The sequence below is a fragment of the Hesperophylax consimilis genome, chromosome 25 (genome assembly GCF_061612785.1).
Source record: "Hesperophylax consimilis isolate HC1 chromosome 25, BYU_Hcon_1.0, whole genome shotgun sequence".
Lineage (NCBI taxonomy): Eukaryota > Metazoa > Arthropoda > Insecta > Trichoptera > Limnephilidae > Hesperophylax > Hesperophylax consimilis.
In genome coordinates, this window is record NC_142860.1 from 26,034,795 (window position 1) to 26,045,747 (window position 10,953).

A 10,953-nucleotide genomic window follows, 5' to 3' on the forward strand; every position below is an offset into this window, starting at 1 on the left:
GCCAAATCTGATATAGATAGCAGCACATATAGAAGCATACGATACAAATGAAAGGTAAGGTCGAGGAAGTTCTCCGTAGATTTGAATCGAGAGGTCGCAAAAATAATAAAAAAGGCTTATTTCACATTTAATTGATGTAAATAAGTATAATTGCGGCTTCTTCCAGTGTGGTAAATTCTCACAGTACCTCCTGGTTAAGGAAGCTTGAAATGGCTTCAGCTGTGTTTGGTAAACAGATAATATATCAATAGCCAGGTATTTCCCAACCTTTCTCTCCTCCATTTCTTTCCATTCCTCACTCCGTTCAGCTTCAAACTATGCAATCTACATCTGCAGTGGCATGCAATCTATATAGGTTGAAAAGCTGTGCCAATCTTAAGAAAAACGCACCATTAAAAAAATCTAGTGGAAGATGATGACGATGGTTATTATGGATGATTAGATGGTTATTTTCAAATATTACTTACAAAATTACACAGCCTACCTTAGTCATAGACAGTGGCGGTTTTCTCTATAGTGCGTTTGTGCGGTGAACCCCCATTAAAAAGATGAGAAAATTTATTTATTTAACCTTTTAACCGCATTAATTTGCTCCTTTTTATCTATACCCGTACGCGGTACATATTTTCAAACACCTATGCACGCAATTAAATGTCAAATTAAAGCATTCTGGCATGATTTATTGGACTATACAGACAGAACAGATTATTCTCCACAATATGATAAAAAATCCTCGTGTGTTAACACTCTTAGATGTTTATAAAAACAAAAACATAAAATTTCATACAAAGACATACCGTATCTTTTGAATGTGGTCCCACCATTCACTCGGCGTGTGTGTACTTAGGTGATAGACACAAGTGGGACACCATGAGCACTTATCATTTTTAGTTATGAAAACTTTTTCTAAAACTGAACACTTAAATTTTATGTCACATAATATAATAACAAAATTGGACTAACGCCATCCGTTGACAAAATTGTAAACTATAGCACTCGAAGGCGCAAAGAGGCTCACTTGATTATCGATGTTTTTTAATGAAATACAATTTTATTTTCGAGAAATTCTTGTAGGTGTCAGCATCGTGATAGTTCTACGAATGTTGAAGCGAGCGGGAAATAAATTTATGTCGAAAGACCGCTGGAATATCGCCATTCAAAGTTTCCGTATCAACTGTTGATACAGCCGCGTATGAGTATGGACTTTTTGCCGTAACAACAGTTGATATGGCCGCGTGCAAAGAGTTAAGAAAAACTTGCATTATAATAATTTCAGCACATTATAAACAGTACGCCATTAAAATCAACGGTGAAAAATCTGGTCGAAGAGCAACCCGATATTGCCATTTTATGCATTATAGAATCAGCACAAAATGCTTGATACAAAAAATCAAAACATCACAATTGCCCTGACGGTGTTGCAAACCTATGCTAAATTAGGACTATCCTGGTGCGCCGCGAAGCAAGTTTGATTCCACTTGACCTCCGGAACCACTTTTACGAAACTTTCGGCAAAGTGGCTAGTTATACAATAATGTGTTGAGCTTTCTACAGTATATGTATAGCGTCAGTAGCAGTAAGTACATTTTGATTAAATATATCTTCTCTTGAACTTCTGAGCCCCCAGTTGAAAAGATCACAAACCGCCACTGGGCATAGAGCAATACTCCACTGGTCACATCATTCCATATCGGGATGCCGTAGTCCCGACTGGCTCCAGACAATTTGGATTTTTGTGCGGTATTCACATAAAACAAAAAATCCATTGGATTAAATATATTTATTCATTAAAGAAATCTAAATGAAACTAGTACTAGATTAATACATATAATAAATCAATATTTGTGTTGTCTGATGGGGTTCTCCGGATCGAAGATCCTCGGATCAGCTAGGAACATTCTGTCTTTCGTGTAATAACCCATGAAGCCCACAGACCGAGCCTTCACAATCTCCATTTCAACCTGGGTCTGTTTGTGTTTGCATAATCCAGTTATATGTCTCCCGTAGATCCTGCCCGTATAGGAACTCTGGAACTGGGAGAGAAGCCTGACGTTCTTGTAGTCTGGCGTTATATCGTATTTGCAAAGAATGCATTTCGGTTTTTCTGGCTCAAATGGATTTTTCATATCGTCTATCGGCTGGTCATTTTTCGTTGCTTCTGCAATGTCTTTGCTGAGGGTATGTTCGAATTTCGCAGGGTTGTATAATACGGAAGCTACGTATGGGTTTCTAAGGTGTCCTAGAAAAAAAATATTATTATTGACAGGTTTGTTGGTGATAATGTGCCTGGTTATTTATTATCCAGGCGTCGAGGATTCAATTATCCGCTAAGCTCCATTATTGCATAAGCAACTTTATCAGCTTGTAATAACGGAAATAGGAGGAATTTAAATATAGTCAGGTTATTCGTAAACAGGGAACATACTAAAACTAGCTGACGTCTACCCGGGGTTTGGAGGGTTATCCTTAGGATATAGACATATACCATCGCGGACTTTTCTGTTGGCCTTTTTAAGATATACAATTCCGTAGTACATTATTTCGATGTATCTCATAAGGTTTAGCCAGCGTTAGCAATGGAAGCACCTGAAAATATTGTTTTACCACTACTTGTCTACTTTATATAAATGTAATATACGTGTATTATATATTTAAACTTTCTGGAAGAAATTCTCTACATGATAGTGAAAACCCTATCAAAATCCATTGCATAGTTTAGAGGAGCTAAGCGCACAAACTGACAGACTCGGATAGCGATTTTATTTTATACTATGTATTTAGAGATGAAGTCGCAAGCGCAAGTCGATAGCGATTTTATTTTATACTATGTATTTAGAGATGAAGTCGCAAGCGCAAGTCGATAGCGATTTTATTTTATACTATGTATTTAGAGATGAAGTCGCTATCCGCGTCTGTCTGTTTGTGCGCTTAGTTCCTATAAACTACGCAACGGATATTTATTTATTTATTTATTAACGGACATCGTCCAAATTACAAAATAACAACACGAATAAAGTAAAATGAAAAATATAGGAGTAGACAAAGCTACATGAAAGCAAAGACATATGGTAGATATAATATAAGAAAATAAAGTGACAAGTCGAATCAAGTCAAGAATACGCCGTGGGTCAGGACCACAGAACACTTATAATATTCCGTCACTTGTTTAGCGACTGGCAAAAATCATTTAGACTTATCCCAAAAAAGTTAAGGTTTTGACTTGAGTTGGACCAGTCTACACATTCTGGACAATGGTGAATAATATCCATAATTTGTCGAATGATGGTTGAGGAAGAGCAATTCATTATTTCTGAGTCTTTGCGAGGGGATATTGAAGGGAATGAGTTGCAGTAGAGTAGGTGAATCAATAATACCATTTAAAATTTTGAAGAAGCAAATGAGGTCATTTCTTTCCCGACGGACTTCCAAAGGAGAGAGGTTTAGAGTTAGTTCAATTTCATCATATGAGTATTTGCCTTTTTCTAATCCTAGCCTCCTAGCAATCCCTCTTAAGAACCGATGTTGAACAGATTCAATGTGTCGAATGTGGACAGAATAAAAAGGAGACCAAATAACACAAGCATATTAAAGATGGGGGCGAACCAAGGAGCAGTAAAGAGTTCTAAGGGTAATTACGTTTTTGAAGTCCGAAGTGATTCTAGTGATGAAACCAAGTAGTTTGAGGGATTTATTACGATTGCAGTTATTTGATCCCGAAAAGAAAGCTTGCTATCAAGAGAGACACCAAGGTCTTTAATAGATGTAACAGTTGCTAAGCAAATATTATTAAGTTTGTATTCGAAGACAATCGGTTTTTTTGATCTATAGAAGGACATAATTTTACATTTATCGACATTTAGTTTCAAACAATTAATTTTACACCAATCATTGAAAGAGTCGATATTCGATTGGAAAAGAAGGCAGTCATCGTGATTTTTTATTATCTTTAGAATCTTATTGTCGTCCGCAAAAAGGCAAAAGCGTGTATGAGAAAAAATACTAATAATGTCGTTTATAAACAAGTTAAAAAGAAGCAGTATTAATATTGATAGGGTTTTCACTGTCATTTAGAGAATTTCTTCCCGAAGGTTTATATATGTATAATATATGGGTATTATATTTATAGAAAGTAGAAAAAAGTGTTTGCTTTGTAATTAAGTCGTAAAAAATATTTTCGGAAGCTTACATTGCTAACGCTGGCTAAACCTTATGAGATACATCAGAATAATGTACTGAGGAACTGTGTATCTTAAAAAGGCCTACAGAAAGGTCTGTCATAGTATGTGTCTATCTCCCTAGGATAACTCCCAACAACGCCGGGTACACGTTGGCTAGTAATATATAAAAATTCAGCCTGCTTATGTTTGTGCTCGCATAACTCGAAAAGTAATCTACCGATATTGCTGAAATTTTTTAAGTTTGTTCTTATTAGTACCAGGAGTATTTAGGAAGTGTTTTGAATGGTTTAAGAAGTTGGGGACGCCCGAGGAATACTTAACGCAATATCTTTGCACCGGAATGAGAAATGGAGTCGAAGTAGTTTTAACAGAATCGTTGTGGTAAGTCAGAGACGCCCGAGAAAGACATTAGCTATAGCGAAGCATTGTGGGGTCCACTAGTAAGATAAATTATTAAATGATTCACTACTACCTTCTGTATGTAATCAATCAATTACAATTCAAGGTTTTCATATTCACAACGTCAAAAATGCGCTGTAAAGATGTTATCAGTAGTTGTATATGTGCAAACCTAATGACTGATGGGTCCGTAAGAAAACGGATAGTGTGAACACTTGTATGGAGATGGTTTTAATTTTACATGCCTACAACTGATAGCATCTTCACGTCGCAATTTTCACATTTTGTTTACGCGGAATTGATTGAAATCATTTTGTGGGTTCATTTTTTTAGAGAGATCTCACAACATAAAAGGTACTGATTCAATAATTATATAATGTACCTCTGATAGCCGTAAGGCAAGTTTTTCCTAAGGTGAGAGCCATTATCGAATAATAAGAACTACTAAATGCGTCAAAAGTCGAAATGTCTTTTTGAGGTTACTAGTATTGCTAGTATGACAGCTGTGAAAACCATAGATATCACAGTACAGAAAAATACTGAAACTGTAATTCTTTTCCATCATAAATAATATTAAAAAAAACATCGAAGTATCTAATTTTAAGATGGTTTTCGACCCGTACATTATAAAAAAACTGCAAACTTATTGTATCATTTATGAGCTGCATTTATGTAATGTTGGCGAATTTCGTTGCCAATAAAATTTTTTTGTATTATAATTTTTGCATATCTATGAATGCTGAACTATTGTAAATAAGATGCCCAGAATAGTACAGGGTTTTCCAATAAGAGTTGTTATTTTGATATTAAATCGTAAAAGATCAATGGTTTCGTTGCTTATGTGGCACGTAGCACCGTTTTGTTGAAAGTAAACGTTGTCCAGGGCAATACCATCTAATTCCGGCTGTAAAAAATCATTAATAATCTCTCGATAGCGCAATCTATTCACTGTAACTGTCGCTCCAGCCTCATTTTCGAAAAAGTAAGGTCCAATGACTCCGCCGGACCATAAACCGCACCAAACAGTCATACGTTGAGAATAAAGAGGCCTTTCAACAATAACTCTTGGGTTTTCCGAGCCCCAGATGCGACAATTTTGCTTGTTGACGAAGCCACCGAGGTGGAAATGGGCCTCATCACTCAAAATGATTTGCATTTGATTCACTCAAGTGAATTTTAATAATTTCAATGCGTTGTTGAAGCGTGTATCGTTCCATTTTTATTAATGGCGTAGTTTCTTCTCGTCAAATGTCAAAAAATGACAGCTTCAAAATACCGAAATAGCGGGCTGTTCAAAATAATACCGCTTATTGGAAAACCCTGTACATACATATCACAAGGATCTGCTCTAACAGAGTTAATAGAACCGTAGTTCAATCATGCTGTGTGTGTCTCCATCGCACTGTATTTCATATTATTATATACACTGTTTTTTTTCCGGCGATGTAACTCTTTTTTAAAATATTTTTATTTCTTTGTCTGTGCTCTTGTTTTGTCTATGTCAGTCTATGTGATGTTTATTATTTACCCGGGAAAGCTGTCAAAGTGAAAAGTTTGTTTCTTTCAAGAAGAGAAATTATTTATTAAAATGAAGAGAAATAAGTCTTCCAAGTCGTCGTCCGTTAATTCTCCTAAATCTAGAGGTAGCAAGAAAACAAAAGAAGACGTTTCACTCCAGAAAAATGTGCTTACACCAGAAAATGGTAATAAAAACAGTCTTTCCAATTCGACTCGTACTAGTGGCGGAATCAGCAAATGTTTACTGACCCCTTGTCGAAGAATGGGGCTGACGAGGAATCGTTTGAAGTCTGTCAATTCTCCTTTACAAGAAAATAAATCTCCAGTTACTTCAAAAATGACTCAAAGTCCGTTATTGACTTCTCCAGGTCTATCCAAACCTAAAGTTGACAAACGATTGGAGGTTGCCCAAAATACAAAAGCTGATAAAAATAGTCCCAAGAGATCGAAGAAGGACGAAATTATTCCAATGGAAGTTGATTCTTCACAAGAAACGAATTGTGTTAAAATTTCAAATGTAAATGAGGAGTGTTTAATAACGCCGAAAGCAGTTGCAATTTCAGAATTTGAGGATTTTTTTACTCAAGAATCTAAAAATATTCTTATTTCTCCATCGAGTGAGGCACTTTCACCTAAAGTTATGAATTCTCTTACACCGACTTTGGAGAAAGAAACACAAAATCTCAATCTGAAAAATGACAAAGTCCCGCTGAATCTCTTGAAAAGTTGTGTAGTTTTAGTGAACAAAAAAGTCATGCCAAAGAATAAGCGAAATCTCATCAAAGACATTGATAATTCTCAATTGTTAGAAGGAATTGAAAAGTCATCCAAGTCAGTGGATGGGGCATTGAGTTCAGTGGATAATTCACCAAAACTTGCAAACAAGTCCTCAAGAACAGTTATAAATGTTACCAAACCACTTGATAAGACATCAAAGTCAGTGGAAAATTCACCGAAACTAGTTGACAAGAAGATAAAAATAGATGACAGATCTACAAAACCAGTTGATAAGTCATCAAAGTCGGTAGAAAATTCGCCAAAACTAGTTGACAAGAAGTTAAAAATAGATGACAGGCCTTCGAAACCAGTTGACAATTCAGAACATTCACCGAAACTAGTTGACAAGAAGTTAAAAATAGATGACAAGTCTTCGAAACTAGTTGATAAGTCATCAAAGTCGGTAGAAAATTCACCAAAACTAGTTGACAAGAAGTTAAAAATAGATGACAGGCCTTCGAAACCAGTTGACAATTCAGAAAATTCACCGAAATTAGTTGACAAGAAGTTAAAAATAGATGACAAGTCTTCAAAACTAGTTGATAAGTCATCAAAGTCAGTAGAAAATTCACCAAAACTAGTTGACAAGAAGTTAAAAATAGATGACAGGTCTTCGAAACCGGTTGATAAGTTGTTGACGGTAGATGATACGTCATCAAGGCCAGCGGATAAGTCAGTTGAAAATTTTCCGAAAACAGTTAATAAGTTATCAAAAATAGATGAAAGGTCTTCAAAACCAGTGGATAAGTCGTCAAAAATCGTTGAAAAGTCATCGAGGCTGGAGGATAAGTCATCAAAATTCGTTGAAAATTCACTGAAGCCAATGGATACCTCTTCAAAAATAGATGAAAGGTCTTCAAAATTATTGGACAAGTCATCTAAAATGGATGAAAGATCATCGAGGCAGGTGTATAAGTCATCAAAATCAGTTGATAATTCACCGAAACTAGTTGATAAGTCATCAAGAACAGTTGAAAAGTCTTCAAAATCTGTTGGAAATTCACCAAAACCAGTTGATAAGTCATCAAAAACAGGTGAAAAGTCATCAAGACCAGTAGATAAGTTGTCAAGAATAGATGAAAAGTCATCAAGGCCAATGGATAAGTTATCGAAATCAGTTGAAAATTCACCAAAACTAGTGAATGAGTCATCAAGAATAGTTGAAAACTCATTAAAATCCATTGAAAATTCATCGAAAACAGTTGACGAGTTATCAAAAAATGGTGAAAAATCTTTGAAATCAGTGGATCAGTCATCTAAATTAATTGAAAATCCACTGAAACCAGTTGAAAGGTCATCAAAAACAGATGATAAGTCATTGAAACTAAAGGATAAGTCGTCAAAATCAGTTGAAAATTCACCGAAACCAGATGACAAGTCATCGAAACCTGTTGAATTGAAAAGAAAGTCTAAATCAAGCTCTTCCATCAGCAACAGTTCATCTTCTCAATCAAAAGAAGATAGAAGTTTAAAAATAAAGATTGTTACGAAGAACAATAAAACCGAAGTGGTCAATATGGAAATTAAAAGCTTGTCTCAAAAATCTTCTTCCTCTTGTATAAGTGATGACGATGATGACGATTTTGAAGACAAGACCATAGATAGAAAAGCTTACAAAAAAGCTAAAATGGATTTTAAAAAAACAGCTAGAGATGAAAGCGAAGATTTGTCAGATTTACAAAAGAAAGTCGATGAAGCCAAAAAACGTATTGCGTTAAAAATAGAAAAGGTTAATTTAGTGAAAAAGTCGACAGTGACAAAGGCTCATAGTTTTAAACAGTTGGAAGAGTTGGTGGTTGGCTGGAGAGACGGTTGTCAAAAGGCTTTGGAGGAGTTGTTGAACGTCTCAAAGGAGAAAAGGCATTTGCAAGATAACATGGGGATGGAAGATCTGTTAAAAATGCTGCATATTCCCAATGATTTGGTCAAGTTTAATCCTGATCAAATGGGTTTTGAGTAATTAATTGATGATATTTTATTATTAGTATATATAGTTAACCTTTAAGAATGCACGTCATTTTTTAATAACACTACCCTTAACTTACCCTGGATGTGTAGTCTCACAGACTCTTCTATTAGCAGATGCCTTTTTTTAATGAAATGATTACAATAGTTTCAAAACTGTGTCTAAATCAAATCGCAGATTTTTAATAACAAAATATGTCAATAAACAATTAACTTTTTTTATTAAAAATCTAGAAATATGCAAAATCAACAATTATGGTACTCTTTAGGTGCCATAATTATTATTTACTTTAATTACTTATTTCGACTATAGCCAGGTTTTTATTAGCTATTAAAAGGAACTAAACTGATTTATATAACAAAATAGAGATTTTTATCGTAAATTCTAATATATTAGGAACAAAAAAAACTTAAAATGCACTTCTGGTAGCAAAAATGTGGACGTGTATCCTGACAGGCTCCAGCCAATTACGTGTTATGCATTGAGCGACACAACCTCCCTCCTCCTTGGTCATATTGATACTAAAACTGAAGCTACTGGGTCGCTCAGTCACGGGGAGAAGTGCGGAGTGTGTGAAACTAAGAAAACAAAATTGTTGCGGAGTCCGTGAGGCTAAACGTTCATACTTAAAGGTTAATTTAACATAATTTTTAATTTATGTATAGTACTCTATCTGTAATCCACCGCTCGATTTTCCAACAACTACTATAATCTGCTGTTGTTTTTACTAGTTGAAAGCTCATAATCAAGCTCTATAATTAGCCGGTATTCGGTAATCCGCCACATGCCTAGACTCGATATCCGAGCTTTGTTCAGTGACTGGTAGGACTTTTACACACTCCTTTAATGAACCCTGGTGACTGGTAAAATAGTCAGCGAGAGCAAGACGGCAGTATTGTAACCAAATGTAATGGCAGCCGGATGCGTCCTAACGTGTCCTCCAACCGCTTTGTGTTTTTTTAGTATTTTCAAGGGAAATGAGGCAACATACCTTTGAAATTATTTTAAAAATCAATCAATCAACATCTTAAATAAACTTAACAACCAGTTATTAGAACTTTATAATATGTGATTTGAGTGCAGTGTGTTAATTATTCGGAAATTTCGCTCAAAATATTCCACATTCGAAATGAACGTCGATCAGTAAATGCACCCCAGATGTTTTCAACGGAATTTTTGGAAACTCTGAAGGCCCTAGCAAGTGTTTCGCTAAGCCCAGGGTAATTTACTACCGACTGTAGCCTTTTATTGCGGGCAGAATGCACTGCTTTAACAATCACCAGGAACAGGATTACATGGAGATAAATGATGGACTCGCCGATATTTGCAGCAGACACATACTTGGACGGATGACGAACCTCGTGCTGGCACTGTTGGTGGACGCGGTGGACTCTTTCGCTGCAGCAGCTGGTCGAGTTTCTTCACCACCTAGGATTCTTGCTGCAGAGTCTCCGTCTTCTATCTTCGTGTCACCTGTTCCTGTACTTCATTTTACTCAACTTAACTTTATTTTTATAATATTTATGTTTTTTGTAATACCTGCATCAACTGTAAATCTTACCTGAAGTGATATCTCACAAAAACGGCGCTATACAAATTGTCCAATAAATATATAAGAGTAAGATAACCCAAAACAATGCGTCGGTGTACAAAGCTTGGCAATCAAGAGCTTGATTTTGGGCTTTCAACTAGTAAAATAACGGCAGATTATAGTAGTTGTCTGATAATCGAACGCCGGATTACTGAGAAAGTATTTATATCCTATTAAGTTTTATCATTCAATATTTACCTTATTGAATATTAATTATTTAAATGTGCTTTATTTACTATTGTGATTCGTTGTTAACTGTTTTCCAGTGCCATAATATTGATGCGTCGACTATTACTTATAATTTAATTTTGTCGTCTTATTTTATGTCTATTATTAATTCTATTTGTCTATTTCTCTCATTGTATTATTCTCTTAGGGGTATATATGTGTCTGTACATAATTGTGATTAGTTAAGGGTAAACGTAACATACGTTATAATTTATGTGTTTATAGATTAATTAATTTAATTATCTTCTGAAAATACACGACAAATTATTTGTTTGCGCCTGTACATACGCAATATG

The 10,953-nt window shown here is 35.2% G+C and overlaps 2 protein-coding genes across 2 annotated transcripts; one reads left to right on the forward strand and one right to left on the reverse strand.

Moving 5' to 3' along the window:
• The first annotated feature begins 1,557 nt into the window (after window positions 1-1,557).
• On the forward strand, window positions 1,558-10,562 carry LOC149411736 (uncharacterized). Its single transcript, XM_089646727.1, has 3 exons — window positions 1,558-1,580; window positions 6,294-6,442; window positions 8,159-10,562. Exons 1-3 carry the CDS (start codon window positions 1,558-1,560, stop codon window positions 8,830-8,832), a joined length of 846 nt encoding a protein of 281 aa, XP_089502853.1. The 3' UTR covers window positions 8,833-10,562.
• On the reverse strand, window positions 1,762-5,091 carry mRpS18C (mitochondrial ribosomal protein S18C). The gene is made up of 2 exons (XM_089646830.1): window positions 4,960-5,091; window positions 1,762-2,239 (listed from the first exon to the last, which is right to left on the reverse strand). Exons 1-2 carry the CDS (start codon window positions 5,000-5,002, stop codon window positions 1,836-1,838), a joined length of 447 nt encoding a protein of 148 aa, XP_089502956.1. The 5' UTR covers window positions 5,003-5,091; the 3' UTR covers window positions 1,762-1,835.
• Window positions 10,563-10,953: the final 391 nt, after the last annotated feature.